Source organism: Ahaetulla prasina, chromosome 1 (genome assembly GCF_028640845.1).
Source record: "Ahaetulla prasina isolate Xishuangbanna chromosome 1, ASM2864084v1, whole genome shotgun sequence".
In the NCBI taxonomy this organism is placed as follows: Eukaryota; Metazoa; Chordata; class Lepidosauria; order Squamata; family Colubridae; genus Ahaetulla; species Ahaetulla prasina.
In genome coordinates this window covers 154,283,200-154,304,936 of record NC_080539.1, presented here as the reverse complement: position 1 = coordinate 154,304,936, position 21,737 = coordinate 154,283,200, and the positions used below count along the sequence as shown (strand labels likewise).

The window sequence follows — 21,737 nt, the reverse complement described above, 5'->3', positions numbered from 1 at the left end:
ACAGGTAATGTGATTCTCCTTTACTAGATGTGTCGAGTCCCAGAGTGTCTTTGGATTTCTGCACTAAGTAGGGGTTGGATTCAATAGCCTTCTATAATTCTGTCACTCCAGACAGCCAAGATTTCAGCAGCTGCATGGATATTCACAACTGAGTTGGTAATTCAGTTCAAATTTAATGCTAATAAATAGTAAGACTGCAGCATAGATGTACTGTAAATACAAAGGTTTTTACTTTAAAGTTCCATTCAATTACAGAAGACAAAAGTCAATTATTTTCATATTTACACTTTTATTATTAGTTGCTGTACAGATTCAGGAGTGCAGTTCTGCCTCCCAAATTTTATTTAATGACCATTTAAACATGATGCTGGGTCCACGCAATTTCAATTTCTTCAGACTTGTTTTTTAAAACCTTATTTCTTCTACTCTAGTTTTCTTGTATAAAACATTTCCCCTTTTGGATTTTTATATTTTATTCCATGTTAAAAACAACCTTGGAGCAACTGTTGTGCAAGCAAGCGTTAATGCATTTCTTCAATTTCAAAGAGCTATCTTTTGAAAGAGCAGTAAAAGTAATCCAAATGCTACTATTCATTGAGCTGCAAAAGAAGCCACTTACATGAAATAAATTACGGCAGGTACTATGTGGACTTATGAACTTTGTATCAGAAGACAAACCTAAGCCACTTTTGTAAAACTTAAGCCTGACTTGCTTAAACAGTATTCCTTAGTATATGTCTCTGCATTTGTGTGGTGTTAACTGTCACTTTTCCAGCGTAAATAAACTTTGGATCCGATATAGAAATACGAAATATGTTCATTTAATTCTTCTCTTTTATGCCATTGGGAATGCCTGAAACAGGAAGCAAGTTCTCAGGTGAGGTGTCCACAATTTCATTCTTTAAAAAAAATTAAGAGAAACACCTGTTATCTCTGCATTGGTCCATAGTGATTCAAATCTTGGAAAATCCTTGAATCTGAAATTTAGAAATTAAATCCTTCACTTTTTCTTCCACTCTTCATGATTCACTGCAAAAGTTAAAATTGAGATAAATACTATTTTAGAATAGGATCATATACTGGAGAAGTATTTAACCACAGCAATGCAATAATATCAATACATGCATACATATTGCAGTACTTCTGCTTAAGTAAGCAAAGTTATGGAAGTACAAAACAAGGTGAGAGGTTGTAAGAAAAAGGCAGGAGATTAACCAAAATAACACAAAAATGAAAATATTCTGTTTCTGCTTCTTCTGTGATTATCATCAATTCAATTTCTATGACTGCCTATCTCATCTGAACAAATCTAGGTGGGTGATCCAATCCACATTAATTCACTCTACATGACCAGACAACTTTGGGTCACTCAGTTTTGTACATAATTTTCATTCATTCATTCATTCATTCATTCATTCATTCATTCATTCACTCACTCACTCACTCACTCACTCACTCACCATTCATTTTATATTCTCTCTTTCTGTTTTATTTAAGGATCTCATTCCCATTGCATTCAACTTCCTTTGATATTTCTCCTGAAAACCTACTCTCACTTTTTTAAATGTAAAGAAGCTACTATTAAACACATTGTTTGCCTCTTAAATTGTATACATATATTTAGAAATGGGTTATAAAGGAACTCTTACTTTAGGTACAACTAAAATAATGTGCATGGACAATGAACATACAATTAAACTGTATCATATGCTTTCAAGCAAACAAATCTCTAGTTTTATAACTAAAACCTTTAATGTGATGATCACAAATTCAATATTCAATAATAAAGATAATCTTCTTTTATGTGGGAATGAGAGAAAGCAAGTTCATTTGTAGAGTTAATGTCCGATAGAATTTATCTACTTGAAGCACCAAAACTCAACACCGAAACAGGTAGTCTCAACTTATGACCCGTCTTTTAGTGACTGTTCAGTTATGACAGACCCTCCAAAAGACATTTACGACCTTGCTCTGATTGACTGACTTCCCTGTGGACTTGTGACCGGATTTCAAATACTCAAGAACTGGCCTGCATCTACCACTGTTGTAAGGCAGACTACCTATTCAAGAACGCAAACTTTCCACCCTCTCTTAACAATGGTCCTTGGGGAGATGTATTGACAACCTAATGGTATCATGTAAATCAGTGGTTCTCAATCTTTTCTTCACCATGGACCCCCTTTAAATACCTTTTGTGGCCATGGATTATGGCCACAGACACCCAAGACTTAACTCAAGATTTAAACCATAAAATTTCTTCAAGACTTCACAGACCCCCTGTGAGGACACTGGGAGGCCTCCAGGGGTTTGTGGACCACAGGTTGAGAACCACTGATGTAAATTATATAGTGTTATCTTTTTTGTAGTAAGGTTATATTTATTTATTTTATTTATTTTATTTGATTTTTATACCGCCCTTCTCCCGAAGGACTCAGGGCGGTGTACAGGCATAATAAAAAACCGACAATACAATATACAGATTTAAAATACGATTTAAAAAACTTATTTAAATTAGCCCAGTGATTAAAATTTACCATACTAAAACCCCGTTTAAAATTAATAAATTTAACATTAAAATCCCGATTTAAGCCAGCCCCGCGCGGATAAAAAGATGAGTCTTGAGTTCGCGACGAAATGTCCGAAGGTCAGGTATTTGGCGTAAACCCGGGGACGCTGCTCCAGAGTGGGAGCCCCCACAGAGAAGGCCCTTCCCCTGGGGGCCGCCAGCCGACATTGTTTGGCGGACGGCACCCTGAGAAGTCCCTCTCTGTGGGAGCGTACGGGTCGGTGGGAGGCTAGTGCTAGTGCTAATAGCTAGTGCTAGAAAGTTCATTCAACCTGTTTCCAATTTGGATTTTTTTTTATCCTCACACAATGCTATCAGATTGCGACATGCAATTCTAACACAGCCTCAAGAAAAAAGCAAAATGCTCTAGTAACGAGTAGCTTATATAAACATTTTACTTGTTTGTAGGACTTCTGTCAAAATGTCAATCCCATTTTAATCATTTAACTAAAAAAAAAGGGGGGGGGGATGAATTGTACCTATTATTTCTTGACATTAGACTCCTTACCTTGAGCCTAGTTCTTTTCCCACATCTCTACTATCTCTTTTCAGTTCAGTACTTTACCTCCAGCAAATCGGCCTATGTGCTTTCGCATGAAAGTTCATCTGTATTTTCCGAAGTTTTAACATCTGGATTATCTAACGACACCTCACATAAGTAAATGTCAATGGGGCCTTTTGTGCTTCTAACGTGTACTTCTATGCAGTCCTGAAAAAGACCAATATGTTTTCGAGATTAAATAACAAATTACAGTATGACAAGTATTCAATAGATGAATGGTGCATAGATTTCATTGTATTTCAAAACTCAAAATGTGCCAGCATATTCACAGGAAAGAGTTCTAATTCCCCAGCATGTAACAAGAATTTCCAGGTAAGCAGTTCAGGAAAGGTCCCAAAAACTTTACGCTGCTAATTTACATATCGCTTTGAACTCTGAAACTAGCAATGGGTATGTATGTGTCTCCCAGTCTTCATAAGCTTCTTATTTAGGGTTTTGGCTTAAGAGCAGTGGGACAAAATCATTTTAATTTCAAATCATTACAGTTTGATCCGAATGAAATCAGCTCAGATACCTTTGAAACTTCAGAATGAGGTACTTTCGAGTGAGAAACCAAAAATGTGTGTAATTTCATTTCCATGTAGAAGAAGCTGGCAGCTTAAGCTATAGTTAAATTTTCAACAAGTATGTTAATTTACAAACATATGAGGCAAATCCCCTTCTGTGACATTTAAAATAAAAATGAAAACTTCACTGTTGGTCTTTGTAGGTAGATCTTTTGTACATCGATCCATCCAATCAAATGCCAGTAATTCAAATCAAGTCAAGCAGTACCTACTTCTTTAGGAGGGGGTACTTCCATCCTGGTTCCTTCTGGAGCCTTAATTGCAATAATAATCTGTTCTTGAAATGTCTGAATGTTATTGATATCTTGATAGGTCACATAAGCTAATGTATGCAACAGTTAAGAAATTTTAACAGCAGTAGCAGAAACTATGGTTTACTTTTAATATATACAATGTGATTATTAAAGTATTATAATTACACAAAAACCTAATATTGTTCAATTCCAGCAGCTCTGAATATTTGTCAATGTTAAGGAAAAAGGATATTTTGCATTTTCTTTATCATCTGTTAAGTCAAACAACTGATGAGCGCAATCTTTGATTAATTCATCCAATGCTTCTTCCATTGTAGTCAAATCACAGAGTTCATCTTTTAACTTCTGTTGCTCCGGTGTTCGTTTAGTAATATGCTTAATATCTGAACCCCTAAGATAATTTTTAAAAAAAATTATAGAAGGTTTAAGCTTAAACGTATAGGTAGCAATGTATCATTTTATCGATACCAAAATCATATTTAATCAAAGCATAAAAATGTCTGTACACTACTAAAACTCTTGTGTCTGTAACCTTGAACTGGGCAAAATGGTATATCAAAACTTTGTCAACAAAGATACCTCAAATGGAATATCTTATGCTGGGACTCTTTACTCCCAAGGAAATGAAATTTGAGAAAGCTGTGGCTGCTTCAGTGCTGCCAGACTGCTGGGGTCACATAATCCTCATTTTAAACATTTGGTGACACTTATGTAATCCCTTGCTCCCTCCCCCAGTCAGCAGAATCTACATACCTACCTTCTGGGAAAAGAAGTAGGAAAGGGAAGGAGGAACAATGAGAAATGAACCCTGCAATACCCTTCTTGGCCCCAACTGCCCTCCCAATCACCTTTCCCAACCCATGCAGCAACTCTTGCACATCCCTGCAACCCCCAGGCACTTTCTTGACTTACGGTTTCCATTTGCGCACCCTCCCTAACTTGCACAGCACCTTGCATGTCATTTTGCTGTTTAAGTAATGAAATCTCTCTTAAACGACGACCCAACAGGGCAAGGTTGTCTAAACTTCTAAAATCAGCTACACATTTCGTGGGACTACATACATACATACATACATACATACATACATACATACATACATACATACATACTAATAGTCTATTCCTGTGCAGACTTAACACTGTAAACCAGGTTGTGTAAATTGTATACATACTTTTGTGTACATTTTTACACAATCCAAGATCTTTACAAGTCTTACATTAATATTTATATATAAGAAGCTCTGCATCATTATTGGAGATTATTTCCACTTGAGATTGTATTGCGGTAAGAGCTGAAGCAAGGAAGTTTCTCCGTCTCAATAGCTTGATACTCAAATTACAGTATTATGATGCTTAGAACATAGACCAAACTCAAATATTTACATATACAATTGTGGAAATCCTTAGGTCAATCCTGTATCCTTTTATCCATAGCAGAGGTAGGGAACAAGGCTATTAATTTAAAATAATGAATTTGTGTCCAAGAAGACTTCCAAGTTGTATCAGACTCTTAATAATTAATAGTTTGAAATAATGTGCCACATCATATTTCAATATTCAGGATCTCAAATACAAACATTAGAAAAAAAGAGCTGACTTACACCCATTGAATATGATTCTTGGATCTTTTCTGAACGAGATGTATTCCATCCAACACATTTGTAATATCATACACTCTTCGCTTCCGTACTCCTAGCAAACGAGATACTTCATTCAAATCCAGGACTCCTTCTGGAGCAGCTTTGACAAGATCCATGAATCTTCTGGTCAGCTGAACCAGAGACCCATCATAACGGGGCTTTCTGCCTTTCATTGATTCTGCATAGGTTTAAATAAAAATACAGATTAATCTACTATAACAGGGTTGTAACATGGAAAACTTCTCACATTTGTCATCAAGAGCTTTTGAGCTAATCACTCTAGCTAACAGGCACCAGTTCAATAATGAAACATATTTGCACTGCCTCTAAAAAGTTCATTCCTTAAGCAAAACACATTACCTTTCAGATTAAAAAAAGCTCAAATTCATATGGAACCATATATAGATATATTTCAATTATTGGCAAACATGAACTTGTGCTGTGCTGTTTTATCAACAGGTGCTGTTTACTGACATTTCTGATCCAGTATTGCCATAGTATGACGTCATCCTTAAGGTGAGATGGCCAAATTCACCTGTTTGATCAGAGAAAAAATAATATCTACATTGCCAATTAGAAACCCTGATGGACTTTTTGCATAAAAGAGAAAAAATAAATGTATGATTTATGATTTTGATTATTAGATAGGGTAGAGTCACAAGATAACTTTAAAGAGATAAATTTATAATTGTACTTATAAATGCTATAAAGATCGGAAACCACTTCTTTGTATTTTTTTTTCTATTCTATTTTTCCTTTAGCTTTTCTTTCTTTCTTGCAGTTTTAGCTTTCTTTGATTTTTTTCATTCCTTATTATAATTACTTTGCATTAGTTGTTTTTAAAACTTTATACATACATATGTATCAATACAAAATGTTAATGAGAAAATAAGAATTTTTAAGTTTTGTAAAGGCTCCACCTTCATTATTTTATGGCTACCCATAACTATTCTTCACCTTCATTTTCAATATTTGTATATGTCTATGTAGTGTCTAGTACTTTATTTAAGAGCACAAAAGAATGATGCAGTGTGCAAATACAATAAAAACTAATCTCGTGATAGTCTGGCTATGTGAATAATCTTACAGCAAATGTGATGTGTTTGGTAGATAAGAGAAGTTTTAAAGAAAAACAGCACAACAACATTTTCCCTTGACATAATTACCCTGTTACCTCAAAATAAGTCCTCCAACATCCAATCAAAACACATGATTAAATATCTAATGTCTCTCAAAAGATTACCACTCCCATTCATGCATATTGTTTCTACTTCCTAACTGAATCACTTCCAGAAAGATATGATACAAGCAATAAGTTGTTGGTTTTGTACACTGACCAGAGCCATGTTCAGTAAGATGAGCAACCATATAAATGTATTAAAAAAAATAAAAACAAAAAAGGCATTGGTTTGCAGATCTTAGATGAACCTCAACACAAAATGCTGACCTCTTGATGGCACCTCAGTAAAAATCGGGGTTGGAGAAAAAAAAAAAGGATTTCCTCTCTGAGCATCTCTCACAGAGTTAAAAGATTTAAGCGGAAGTTAAAAACAAACCACCCAGAAACCACTCAATTCATTAAAAGGCTTACCAATAGCATTACAATAGTTACCATGGCATTGAAAAAAAATGACTTACTTTCAGTCCTTGGATTTACAACTACTGCAGCAACTCTGCAGTCACAAAATTCTGGACCCTGGCAGCCAATGCAGGTAGTCCTCGACTTACGACCACAAGTGAGCCCAAAATTTATGTTGCTAAGCAAGACATTTGTTAAATTAGTGTTGCTCCTTTTACGACCTTTCTTGCCACAGTTGCTAAGTGAACCATTGCAGCGTTTAAGTTATAACAGGGTGGCTAAATGAATCTGGCTTTCCCATTGAATTTGCTTGTCGGGAGGTAGCAAAAAAGGGAATCACCTGACTCCAGGGCACTGCAACCACCATAAATACAAATCAGCTGTCAAGCGTCCCAATTTTGACCATTTTGATCAAAATGCTGCAAGGGTCTGTAAGGGTAACAATCATAAGTCACTCTTTTCAGCGCCATTGTAACTTTGACCGGTCACTAAACGAACCGTCGTTAAGTCGAGAACCGACTTGTAGCAACAAGCCCAACGCTTTTGGACCTCTAGGAACTAAGCCTGGCTAATAACGCAAAGAGAAATTCCTCATTGCGTTTCACACACACCGGTATCTTTCTGAGGGCCGACCACCAAGGGCGACTGCCCCACTATCCCATCGGGCCCGAGGACCCCCAAGACTCGAACTTCGAGACGAACTGAGGAACCCCCAGAAAACGCGAAGGGGGTTCAGACGGCAGACGGAGCCCGGGAACTCCCCTCCCTTCGCCCCGCCCTAATCTCGTTCTCAAGGCCCCTTTAAGAGAAGCCGAAAGAGCCGCCTTCAAAAGCGCCTTCCTCCGGCCCTTCCTTCCTCTTCCCGACCACCTCTTCTCCGAGCCTCCTCTATTCTATTCCTTCCTCAGCCCCGACACCGCCTGTTGGGGCTCCCCCCAACTCGCCGCCTTGGCAACCACCCACCCAGCCCAGCCAAGCCAGTCCACCTCGGTCCTTTCTCCTATCCGCGCAAGGCAAAGAGAGAGGCCTTCAGAAGCCCCGGGGACTGCTTTGGCCCACCCGCTGCTTCACTCACTGGTAGCAAATCCAAGGAAGGTGACGGGAGCCGCAGGTGCCGCTCCTACTCTCGGCCGGGGCTCCGGCCCAACGCCAGGGCGGCCATCTTGGCCCAGCCTCTCCCTCGGCGGCGCTCTTGGCCTTTCTCCGCCTCAATAAAGGTGGGGCGGAAGAGGGAGAGACAGCAAAGCACCGCCTGCTTTCTGCTCCTCCTCCGGGGAGCCTCTTCGGCTGCCGCTTTATAGCAGGGGTCTCCAACCTTGGTCCCTTTAAGACTTGTGGACTTCAACTCCCAGAGTCCCTCAGCCAGCAAAGCTTCAAGAACTTCAACAACTTCAAGAACTCTGGGAGTTGAAGTCCACAAGTCTTAATGGGACCAAGGTTGGAGACCCCTGCTTTATGGCGTTTTCATTGGGCCGTGCCGTTTGCCGGATTCCCGAGCGGGAGGTTTATGAACGTATCTTTTCTTTTATATACACTGAAAGCAAATGCACCAAGACAAATTCCTTGTGCGTCCAATCACACTTGGCCAATAAAGAATTCTGTTCTGTTCTGTTCTTTAACCCAGGGGTCTCCAACCTTAGTAACTTTAAGGTTTGTGGACTTCAATTCCCAGAGTTCCTCAGCCAGCAAAGCTTCGAGACTAATTGGGGAACCAGGCTGCGAAGCTGGCTGAGGAACTCTGGGAGTTGAAGTCCACAAGCCTTAAAGTTACTAAGGTTGGAAACCCCTGCTTTAACCCCCGGAGAACCTCCGTATGCTCAGGGCAAAACGGGAGGAGTTGAAGGCGCCCCTTCCGACCTTGGTTTTCGGATCAGGAGGCGTCGAGGAGCCGCTCAGGGTTGCTCTGCTATGGGCGGCAAGGGTCGGGCTCGGGTCTGGGGGCTGCCGCCGCCATCTCGCCTCGCCTGCGGGACTCTTCCAAGTTAGGAGTTTTCAAGGTTTCTCCAGGGAGAACTGCTTCAAAGAATGCTCTCGTTATGATTTTTTAAAATTCCTTTGGTTTGCTTTGCTTTTTTAAATTTTTAAAAAAATTCTTTAAATATGTACGTGCGATTCTTCTTTCTTTTCTTTTTTTTGCTTGCATGTCTTAGCCGGTAATAAAGGTTACACAAGCTTTTCGACAACAAACGATGTTTGGAAATGAACTCATTTGTTATTGGGGACGCAGTGTTGTTATTTTATTGTTTTGTTTTAACTTTTGGATAAAGAAAGCGGGCTTGGAATCAGAAGGCTTGTGAATGAAGGAGAATGTTTGCAGCTCATGGTTGAAGTGAGGGGTTCTTGGTGCTCTCTGAAGTTTTCTTGCAAACGTTTCATTACCGGGTAATGATTACCCTAACTAGGTAAGTGCTCATCGCCGTTTCCTAGCAGAGGGGAGCCCGCATTGTCAGAAGACTCCTGGATTATGTGACTAGCACAGAGATCTTCAAACTTGGCCGCTTTAAGACTTGTGGACTTCAACTCCCAGAATTCTCCAGCCAGCATAGAATTCTGGGAGTTGAAGTTCACAAGTCTTAAAGCTGCCAAGTTTGGGGACCCCTGCATGACTATAGGATAAGCGCATGGAGTGCTGTTACCTTCCCACCAAAGTGGTACCTATTTATTTACTCAGATTTGCATGTTTTCAAACTGCTAGGTTGGCAGAAGCTGGGGCAAGAAATGGGTGCTCAAACCCATTGCAGGGCGCTCAGCTCTTGTCAGACAGTGGTGGGTTTCAAAAATTTTTACTACCGGTTCTGTGGGTGTGGCTTGGTGGGCATGGCTTGGTGGGCGTGGCAGGGGAAGGATACTGTAAAATCTCCATTCTCACCCCACTCCAGGGAAAGGTTACTGCAAAATCCTCATTTCCTCCCAATCAACTGGGACTCGGGAGGCAGAGAATAGATGGGGGCAGGGCCAGTCAGAATTTTTACTACTGGTTCTCCGAACTACTCAAAATTTCCGCTGGTCAGAACTGGTCAGAACCTGTTGAAACCAACCTCTGCTGTCAGAGCTGTAACAGCTTAATCCTAAAAAAAAAAATAATCCTTAGCTCCATTTGTTGAGAAAGAGATAATTTCATTACAGGTCAAGTGTAAAGCAGTAATGCAAAGTCAGAACTGAGATTCGCAATCCAAAATCACTTAAGTTCTACTCCCGCCCCTGCCTGCCTTTCACTGCCCATCAATCAGGTTCCTGGGAGATGTTTCCATTCTAAGCCCAGGTTGGTATGCGGTCCCTCTTTCTCCTAGCTGGGTGACCTTGGAGCAGGGTCTTGAGGTGGCTTCTACTTTTGTTTTCTCCTAAGCAACTCCTTCCCTTCATTCCCCTGCCTCACAGTTCATGGCAGACTGTCCCCACATCATAGCAAGGCACAAGTGAGCATAAGGTGGCTGCTGACAAGCCTTTTATATTTTTGTTATTTTTTTCCCCAATTCAGTTAACAATAACTTAAAAAAACAGTTCAGGCTATCATAGGTCATCAAGACTTCCCTAACTTGGTATGGGTTGGGCAGCATATGTATGGTGAGGTCTCAACACAATATCATATGCTGTCCCTCAAACTAGCTAATAGGACCCAGGTTGTTGGGGTCAATATGCTGACTCTGTAAACTGCTTAGAGAGGGCTGTAAAAGCACTGTGAAGAGGTATATAAGTCTAAGTGCTATTGCTATAGCTAATAAACACAAATCCAAATTGTTACATAAACCCATCCTGTATAATTAAGATTCGGTGTGTTGTATGAATTAAATAATGGCACCATCATGACTCAGTTTATATGAATATAGCTAGTAGTATGGACACTAAAATGTTTTCACTAAATACGTATTTGATATAAAATGAATGTTATATATTTATAAATGTCCATTTTGTTGTTGTTACTTGCAAAGTCGTGTCTGACCCATCGCGACCCCATGGACAACGTTCCTCCAGGCCTTCCTATCCTCTACCATCCTCTGGAGTCCATTTAAACTCATGCCTACTGCTTCAGTGACTCCATCCAGCCACCTCATTCTCTGTCGTCCTTTTGCCCTCAATCTCTCCCAGCATTAGGCTCTTCTCCAGTGAGTCCTTCCTTCTCAAATGTCCATTTTAAGCAGGGGGAATAGTCTGTTGGGTCAATTGAGGGCCCAAATGACCATATTTCCGAAGTGCCGAACTGTGTATTTGTCACGGTACATTGCACACACTGCAACCATGCCCAATGACTGCCAGTATCAGGAGGCAGCACCAGCCACGACCTGACATGGCAACGTTCGAGTGTAGGTGAAGGAAATGTAAATCACAGAGGTCCCTGGTAAAACATGGCAGAAACATGGAGTGAAGTTGAGAGCCCAGAAATACCAGCAGTGTCTTCCTCGATGGACATTATCTCTGGCCTGTGATAACAACAGCTAGCAGCAGAGGTGGAATTCACTTACCTTCCCTACTGGTTCGCAAATGTTAGTTGTTGGAATGCAGATGAAGAGTGAAGTCGCATTATAAGAAACCATAGTTTTGTCAGGATCCAATTTTAGTTTACAAACCTTGCTGACAAAGTCCTGTGAATTGTTAATGTGAACGATGCTGATGTCAACCAGAAGAGCTAATAAGGGGGTTAAGTATTTTGCAGTGTTATAGGTGACACAGTTGATGATGGAGTTCCCTGTTCGTGGATTTTGAGGAGTCCGTTCTATGCATGGAGTGGCTTCCCTGGGGTAAATGATGTTGTCCTTCAGTAGTTGTTGCAGGAAATTGATGATCTTTTTCTTGTAACTGCTGATAGGATCTCTCTTCAGAGTCTCATATGTAGCAGTGTCCTTTAGAAAAGTGTCCATCTTGGCACTGCAGTCATCTGTTTCAGGATAACCGTGCATCTTCCTTTATCAGCTGCCAAGTTGGTGATATTTGGGTCTCTTCCTAGGGTTTTCACTGCTCTCCTTTCTTGAACTGTGAGGTTGGGGGGGGTGTTTTGGCATTGGCAAGGGTTGTCGGATACCTTCATAATTGTTCTGCCTTGGTTCTGCCAATTTATTGTTCCTGATGGCTGACTCTGTGGCTGTGAGGAGATCTACATTTGGTAGCTATTCTGGTGTTACTGCAAATTTCAGTCCTTCAGTTCTTTTCTGTTTGCGTAGATTCTCTGTCAAACGGACTTCTCACCTGTCAGTCAGTTCTCTGAGATATGTCACACACTCATCTGGATTGATTCTTCTGTTTTTTGTCCTTGTCTAAACTGTAGGATGGGACATTTGCCTTTCTTTCTTTCTTTACCCTTGTTATGTTATGCCAGAGTTGTGCCTTCTCTCTAAATTCTGTGACCTCTGCCAATACTTCTGTTGAAAGAAGTGATTTCAGCTCTTGAAGTTTGTATTCCACTCTCTTTCAAAACCTCAATTGTAAAATTAATCTAATTCTTTCATTAAGAAGTTGGAGCTGTGCTTTCTGTAGGAGGTTTTCTGTCCCATAGCCTTTCACTGTTGAACACCGCCGTAGGCTGATGGGATTGAGGCTGTATTGTCTGCATCTCAAATTGAAGTCCAAATGGTTCCTGTAATCTGCAAGTTTTCTGTAAATCCGTTCATACTCCTGCACCATTCAAAGGGCGTTCATCACAAAGTGTATGGCTAAATGTCTGTGGAGATTCTCAGTCAAAGTTGCTTTTTTCTTCAAAAGGCAACTGGATTGTTTTTCCTTGAGGGAGAAGAAGAAAAAGTTTCACATCTCAAGGAACGCTTGAGCTTCCCAAGAAGCTTCATCAGTTGTGATGGTGTGTGTGTGTGGGGAGATGGACATGTAGTTGAGATTGGATGGTGGGGGGGGGGATGGAAGGATAAATACTGACACTTGAGACTGGATGATGGGAAGATGGAATAATAGGTTTTGATGGGGCTGTGGGAAGGGAAATGGAAGGATTGTATTTCATTGCAGTCACTTGTTGTTTACACTCTCTCTCAGAGCTCTTGAAGCCACTTGGGGATTTATCTTCTTATCTCTTTATTTGGATTTGATGTCCTATATTGTGGCATGCACTTGTGGTTGTTTTGTTTCACCAATGTACAAATCTGCATATGTCTCCCTGCATTGTATTGCATATATCACATTGCTCACTTTGTGTCTGGGTGTTTCACAAGCTTCTGACTTGTGTATTCTTGGGTTTAAAATCTACATGTATTTGTCTTGGTTGAAAATCCTACTGAGCTTTTCAGATATTCCTGCAACATATATGAAATGACAATGTTGCTACATTTGTTGTCCTCTTGTCTATAATGGAGGAGCTTCTGCTGGGTCTTTTTTTTTTAATTTGATGAGGAGTCAAGATAATCACAAGTTCTGACAGATTTCTTGACATATTTTGGTTCTTTTCCTTTTCCCTTTTTACTGGTAGACAAACTTTCAGCCCACTCATGTAGGGTTCTGATCACTCCTATTTTGTGCTCCAGTGGGCAATGAGAATCAAAATATAAATACTGATCTCTCCAGGAAAGCCAGACTGTTTTCCTTAATATCTTCCCTTGTGAACTTAATGCATCTGTCCTCAGAGTTGATGTGTTTGGTGAAGGCCAGAGACAGGATGTGCTGCTAGTTCTTCTTGTTTGGTTATACAGAGACAGCCTGTTATGTTCAAATCTGAAACATTTTGTTTTACATAAATGAGGAGCTATGTTGATTTTTAGTGAATTTGACTTCTGGAAAGATGGCAAAGCAAATAAGCAAAGACAAGCAGCTGCTTTGAAATCGTAACCCCAGGACATCGGTCCCTTAACGTGTGGACTTCACCATTTTCAATATATGCACATGCCACAGGTGGCATGAAGAGTCCTCTCTGCGGGCACGTGAGCCATCGTCCCAACTCAGCTCCACCGCACATGCATGTGCGCCTCCCACCGGCCAGCTGATTTTCAGGTCTCTGCTGCACATGCACGGGGGTGGGGCGCATGCGGGAGATGTGCATGCATGTGCAGAGGGTCATGCGTGCATGCATGGGGTCGCATGTGCATGGGTGGAGGGCAGGGGAGCGCAGGGGTCACGTGCGCATGCACGGGGTGGGGGGAGTGCGGGGGTCATGCGTGTATGTGCATGCGCAGGGGCAGATCGTGCGCATGGGGTGGGGGTGCATGCGCATTGCATTATGGGTATGGGTGCACACGCACGTTCGGCACACAATAATGAAAAGGTTAGCCATCACTGACGTAGAACGTTAGAAATAATATACTTTAAAAATGCATTCAATTTGGCAAACCATGTAGCCTTTGGAAATCTGCTATTTTTCTCTTACACTGACTTCAACACAGACATGCCCCTCCCCCCCATAAATGAACATAGAAATAAATAGAATCCCCAGGAAATTTAGTTTTAGCTCTTATCAGCCTGATTTAACTTTACAGAAAACAATTTATTATGTGCTGCTAGCTGCAGAAGTAGAGCCGGTAAAAATGAACCATTTTCACGAATGTATATCCCAGTGATTTTTCTTGGCCTATGCTATGATTATTTCCAAGTAGCAACATATCCAGAAATTTATTAATATTTAGAATTCAAATAAAATTTAATATAGTTCCTTCCAGATTATAGCTTTGAGAGATCATAATTTCTTAGAAGAATTATAGGGATTAGACACAAGATTAATATTGATTTTAGTTAAATCTAGTTAGAGTTTATAAGATTAATAGTAAAAATTGATCTGAAGAAAATCCTTGGAAGTATAATTTCCCAGAAATGCCTCCTTTACTTTTTCTCAAAATAAATGTGAAAGAAAACGTTGGCCAACCATTGAAATATGTCACACAATCTTATTGGGCAGAAAAGAGCAAGTCATAGGCTTGCTGACATTGTCTATTCTCTCATTACGATATAGCACAGGTGTCAAACTCGCCGCATCATGTTAGTACATCACATGATCTTTTGCAACGTTTTTCCTCTTCACGGAACTGGGGTGGATGTGGCCTGCATGTGACGTGCTTAACCAATGACATGATTTTGCCAGTGTAATTTGGAGTCATTTATAGTCATACCTCAAAAGACTACTTGGATTATTATGAGCCTCAGCATAACACATAGTTTTTACAGCCTTACATCCTGTACTTGTTTTGTGGTACATTTCCTCTCCGGGTATTGAACATGGAGCCCCTGATTTCATTCTCTTTTCACTTATGACGAACACCTGTTGATGCAGCGATTTACATCTTGAAAAATCCACAAAGTTGAAGCTTAGAAATCAAGTTCTTCCCTTTTTGTTAGCCCTCTTCATATGATTGACTGTAAAAGTTAAACTTAAGACACATACCATTTTAGAGTAGGAACATATGCCGAAGAACATTTTTAGCCGTAATAATGCAATAATCGGAAATACATAGATGCCCATCGTGGCACTTCCAATCAGGTGAGCAATATTACAAAAGCACAGAACAGAGTAAGAGATTATAAGGAAAAGGCAGGAGATTAAAAATAAATGAATAAACTTTTTGCTGCTTTGATTTCTCCTCCTCTTCTTCCTCCTCCCCCTTCTTCCTCCTCCTCCTTCTTCCCCTTCCTCCTCCTCTTCGTTTTGTATCACTTCAGGTGTGGAAGGACTGGTTACAGGTCGGGATGAACACGCTTTGTATTAGGATTAAATTAGGATTCAAAAAGGTAACATTAAATAAATAATAATAAAAAGAAAACAGAAATCAACAAAGGAATTTAGTGACAAGCAAACATTAGAATAGCCTCAGAATAATTTTTCATAATTTGTGACTTTTGAATTTAGCTATTTTTTAAATATATATATATATATATCTTCTTGCAGGCCTTGTCTTGGTTAATTCTCTTAATATGTTCTATTTTAAACATATCTCTAGCATAGCCTTCCAGAAAGGCATGAAGACATGGCTCTGTAACCTTGTTTGGAGTGCAGAAAGAAGGAAGCAATCATTAGTGTGGTTAGCATCCTGAACTCCCTTCTCCTGCCTTTTAATTATTTTTTAACATCACTTGCCTCTTTTAAATGTCATATATTTTTTAAAAATATTTTTAATATTTCCATACAGTCATTATCCTCATCTTCAGAATTCCATCTTTTGAGCTGGTCAGCCTCTCTCTAGATCAGGGGTCAGCAACCTGCAGATCTGGAGCCCTCTGCTGTGGCTCCCTGTCAGGTGATCCCACCACTGGCTGGCCCTCCCCTCCTAGTCACTCCTCGCCTGGCCTGAGAAGGGCGATGGCGGGGGATGGCGGGGGCAGAGACGGAGAGATACAGAGAGAGGGGGAGAGAGAGAGACATAAATACAGAGAGAGAAGGAGAGGGGGGTAGGGAGGGGAGAGAGAGATGTGTCAAAAGGATTTTGTGGTTCCGATTTTTTTTTAACAACTGGCTCTCTGCCCTAATGACCGGCTGGGTAAGCGTGGCTGTGGGGGTGTGTCATGTGACTGGTGGAAGTGAGTGACACTGAGTTGGCCACGCCCACCCAGGTTTTGTGGCTCCCGGTGTTTTCTGTGGGAAATGGGTCCAAATGGCTCTTGGAGTATTTAAGGTTGCAGACCCCTGCTCTAGATGGCTAAGTGTGTGTGTGTGGGTGGGTGGGTGTGTGCGCACGCGCAAAACAATCAACCACCAGGTGACATCCCCTCTGTCCTCATTCTGCATGTACCAGTTTCCTTCTGATACAGGTAGTCTTCTACTTATGACCACAACTGAGCCCCAAATTTCCATCGCTAAGCAAGGCAGTTGTTAATGAGCTTTGCGCCATTTTATGACCTTTCTTGCCACAGTTGTTAAATAGTGCAGTTAAGTAACATGGTTGTTAAGTGAATCTGGCTTCCCCATTGAGTTTACTTGTCAGAAGGTCGCAAATAGGTGATCCCCAGGACACTTCAACCATCATAAATACATGCCAGCTACCAAGCATTTGAATTTTGGTCATGTGACCATGGGGATGCTGCAACAGTCATACGTGTGAAAAATGGTCATACCACCTTTTTTCAAGTGCCATTGTAACTTGGATCATTAAACAAATGCTTATAAGTGGAGGACTGCCTATAGCCACTGTGCAGAGGAAGCAGCATAGCTGTTCCTTAAAAAAAATGGAGGCCTCTTTCACTACAGGAAGGAGGAGAAAGTTCCAGGAGGTGTGAAGAGAGGCCTCCTTCCAATGGAAAACCGTACATCCAGAAAAAATAGAGTAGTCTTAGCCAGTGGTGGGATTCAAATAATATAACAGCCGGTTCTCTGCCCTAATGACCAACTGGGTAGGCATGGCTTGGTGGTCATGTTACCATATGGGCGTGGCCAACTCAATGTCATTCACGTCGATGGGCACTTTGCCTTAGCTGTTACAATGTAATATGGGTTAACCAGAGAGACACTTTCTGTAAGCAGGGCAATAAAGATTAGGCTAGAAACAATACCAGAATCTGTGGTGAAATCCACATTTTTTTACTACCAGTTTTGTGGGCATGGCTTGGACTTATAGTGACCAGACGTCCCGCTTTTGGGAGACAGTCCCGCTTTTTAATAATTTGTCCCGTGTCCTGCGGCAATTCCAAAAAGTCCCAATTCTGAAAATGGGAGGCGGCAACGCAAGAGGAGGAGGCGGAGAAGGGGGAGTGGCAGAGAAGGGGGCATGAGAGGGAGGAGAGACGCCGCTTGACTTCACCCGAGAGGAAGAGAAGAGCCGAGAGGAGAGCCAAGGAGAGCCGAGCCTGCCTGGAAGAGCCAAGAGGAGAGCCGAGCCTGCCTGGAAGAGCGGAGAAGCAGTCGCCGCTCCTCCTCCTTCAGGCAGGTGGCAAGACTCAGCGCGCATGCGCAGCCCACCCCCACTCCCCGGTCAATGGTGTCCCGCTTTGTCATCGCTGAAATCTGGTCACTTTAGGCTTGGTGGGCATGGCAGGAGAAGGATATTGCAAAATCCCCATTCCCTCCCCACTCCTGGGGGAAGGATATTGCAAAATCTCCATTCCCACCCAACTCTGGGGCCAGCCAGAGGTGGTATTTGCCGGTTCTCCGAACTATTCAAAATTTCCGCTACCGGTTCTCCAGAACCTGTCAGAACCTGCTGGATTTCACCCCTGACCAGAATGTTTCCTTCCTGCCTTCCTTACAGGATTAGCCCTGTTAAGTGGAAATAAACAAAATAAGATTTCTTACAACAACCAGTTCTCCGAACTGCTTAGAAAATTAACAACCGGTTCTCCCGAATAGGTGCGAACTGGCTGAATCCCACCACTGGTCTTAGTGTTAATTAATAAATTCATCTTCCCAAAACTCACATGAGCTTCGCATGGGATGCACTGACTGATTTCTGGTCAGCCCTGTATTTTGCATGAGCTCAGGACAGGACAAAAAAAAAAAAAAAGAATCCATATTTGATAGGAACCAGTGGCACCTTCAAAGATATTTAACTTGCAAGGAAGCCCTTGCTAAAGAACTCCTTCAAAAACATCAAAGTAGAATCTTGTTTCCCTTCTCTGAAAGGTGATTGAACAGCGCCAACGCCAAATAAATACATTGTTAAATTGAACAACTCCTCTGAATATGAAAGAAAGATTAAATAGTTGTTTTCCTTTAAGACAGTACTCACTTCGTCCATCCCTTCTTTTGTGCAGAGATCAGTCCTACATCGCCCCCCTTTTTTTCTTCTTTTGTATTGCAAAATTAAACAACTTGAGGGAAAGATCTTGAGGGAAAGATCCGTTGGCTTCCATGTGAAATGCCCATAGATATACCATAGGATTTTGATGTACGTGGCAAGGTGTGTCATACAGCCCTTTGCATGATACCACAGTCATTGTTTGGCTGTATTGAAAACTTTACTTTGTCACTCCAGGTGGCAGACTTGTGCTATTTTCTCTCTCTCAGACTTCTAAATGTTTCTGTTTTATGCACAAGATAATTCTTGGGGTGGCACATTGTATAAAGCAGAAGTGTAGTTAAATCGAATAATGAATTCAGATCTAGAAAAAAAGACTTCAATAAACACACTTATGTTGAGTGGGGTAGTAAGTAATTCACTCCATCCTAAAAGGTAAGAATCACTGTTTTCTTATATATCAATATCCTATTATCCACAATTTTGCTATTATTGACATGGCCTTGGTTTTGCATTCTTCTGAGCTCATCTCCTAACAAATGCTCCTTGAGACTGTACTTCGATTCTTTTTCCTATAAAAGCAGATAGTTATAGCTGTGCAAGTCTTATAGACTAGCATCTCAATATTTATTACTTCTCCAAATTGCATGTGTGTTGACTGGGAAATTGCTCGGTGGCCATAATTTTGTTTTTTTATCCCCCAGAAATGACTGAACTACAGACATTTGCCTGTAATGCTTGTTCTTGGCATGGTGACATCAGGGTCACCCACTATGGGAAACTTGAAGTCTGGAGGCAGAATTGTTGAGAGGGTAGGAAAACTAGGTTCATCACTCATTCTTTTCCTTCCTCCCTCCCACTGTCTCTCCTTGAGGTGTTAATGTATATATTATATAGGATGTGGACAAATGCATCTGCATATGCTTTCTGGCTCTTAATCTCACGACATATAGACCATGGAGTTGAAAGGCCTTAGATGAATCAGGATGCAGTGCTATATGGTATATACAATGATGGGGCCCAGGGAGCTGAACCAGGGAAGTGATTTTCATGATCACGATATATGCAGTGTTCATAGGTATGGATATTACTTCTGTCAGTGATAAAATTGAAGTAATCAAAATTGGAGGTTTGTTTCATTGCAACTTCCTCTCTATTACAATTAAAAATTACCCAGAATGAGAAATTATCACTGAAGTTCACAAAAACTGATGTCTCACCAAACTGTAATTTTTAATATGAGATCTGTACATTAAAACACAGAGGAGTCACTTTAATAGCAATAGCATAGCATTTAGACTTATATACAGCTTCACAGTGCTTTACAGCCCTCTCTAAGTGGTTTACAGAGTCAGCCTATTGCCCCCAACAATCTGGGTCCTCATTTTACCCACCTCGGAAGAATGGAAGACTGAATACCTTGGTGAGATTTGAACTGCTAAATTGCAGGCAGCCAGCAGGCAGCAGAAGTAGCTTGCAGTACTGCAATCTAACCACTGTGCCACCATGGCTCTTAATTTAAATTAAATCAAAATTTAATTTTTGTTCTGTTCTTACTTAGTCTTTGGCATAGCATGTATGCCCTTGATCTATTGCACTAGCATGTGATTTTTCTGTGATAGAGTAATAGAGCTTCAAGGAAAGAATAGCATAATTTTATAGATGCACTGATTTTGGACACATTGCCATGACTAAACTTGTTCCAGTCTCCTGCTTGGGGAATCAGGTTATTAGCAGGACACAGTACTCTTTGTTCTTACCTGGAAATTAGTTCCCCATATGGGAACTCAATGCAGACATAGAGAGACTGAGGTACTTAATACACAAATACAACTCCAGTGCATCTGATTTTGGAGACTCTTGAAATAGTAAGAGATTCAAGTCTGAATCTGATTTGATTCATTTGAAATAGTTCAACAAAATTAGCATATGGGATCCATGGAACTTCTGTTCCTGTTAAATCTATTTACATTGCTATCTGTAATCATTCTTTTCTATAACAGGGAAATTCTGCCAAACGTAGCATATTTCTTTCTGATATTTGTAGCACGAGCATTCTATTAATATAACTGAATATATTTATTTAAACCTCCAGGGAAGCATCTAACCATCTGCTGAGAATACTGCAATAATTTTCCATTAAACTCTTTTCTTACATTTAATTCCATATTCAGGACCCACATACGAGAAGAAAAGTGGAATTTGCTAGCAATTGAAAGCGAGAAGATATATTAGCACAACATAAAAAGAAGGAAAAACTCTGAACTGTTGCAACCTATCCCTATTTCAAGTCTGGAGAGACCAAAAAGTTTGTGTTTCTCTTTCTAGCATGTTCCTCTTACAATTCAGGGCTGCAGTTGGAAAGACACATGTGTTATGTAATTATAAACATTAATCATATCTTTAAATAAATTTGCTTAAAACATGTTCAGATTGTCATTATCCTAAGATTAGATTAGGCTAGACTTCATTATGGTCACAGTCAGAAAAAAAAGTATATTAAGCAGTGCATAACCATTAACCATTAAGACTCACAGTAGGTGGAATTTACACGCCACATAACAAAACTCAGCAGCACTTAAAGAAAACATGTCTGTGTTGCTTAATAGGTGATGTAAGTAAAATGAGTAAGAATACTCTGGGAATTTTGTGAAAAGGAGGAAAATCAATTGCAAAGACATGTTCCTGTAGAACTGGCTGCATAACAAAACACAGGCTGCAGGTTTTCTTAAATAATAGACTCATAAAAATTTGCACCTGCCTCATAAAGATGCCATGGTTTGACAAGATTTTCTTGTGCTTTCCTTCTAACTGTGTACTTGTGGTTAAAATGAGCCAAGGATAAAGCTCTTCTGAATTCATGTTGCCGTCTCATGGTAGAAATCTAATTGAACTAGGCAAAACTGTAAATAACTTAAGAACAGCTGGAATGAACTATTTGGATTAAAATAAAAGAACTTCATTGCTGAGGCTGACTTCTGTGCC

The 21,737-nt window shown here is 40.5% G+C and overlaps 1 protein-coding gene across 4 annotated transcripts in view; it reads right to left on the bottom strand.

Annotated features, from left to right (window-relative positions):
• Positions 1-269: 269 nt before the first annotated feature.
• Positions 270-21,737, bottom strand: part of E2F6 (E2F transcription factor 6) — a 31,395-nt gene continuing 9,927 nt past the window's right edge. The window contains exons 1-6 of one of the 4 annotated variants that reach the window (XR_009154638.1): positions 8,243-8,402; positions 5,550-5,766; positions 4,181-4,339; positions 3,907-4,021; positions 3,075-3,275; positions 270-1,029 (exon numbers count right to left, since the gene is read on the bottom strand). Coding sequence is in view for 3 of the 4 variants with exons in the window: in XM_058178575.1 (XP_058034558.1) it covers positions 3,147-3,275; positions 3,907-4,021; positions 4,181-4,339; positions 5,550-5,761 (615 nt within the window). In the remaining variant the exon portion in view is untranslated. Of the gene's footprint in view, positions 1,030-3,074; positions 3,276-3,906; positions 4,022-4,180; positions 4,340-5,549; positions 5,767-5,948; positions 5,973-8,242; positions 8,403-21,737 lie in introns of those variants that run through there. The other 3 variants (XM_058178575.1, XM_058178590.1, XM_058178581.1) reach the window with 3 other exon arrangements.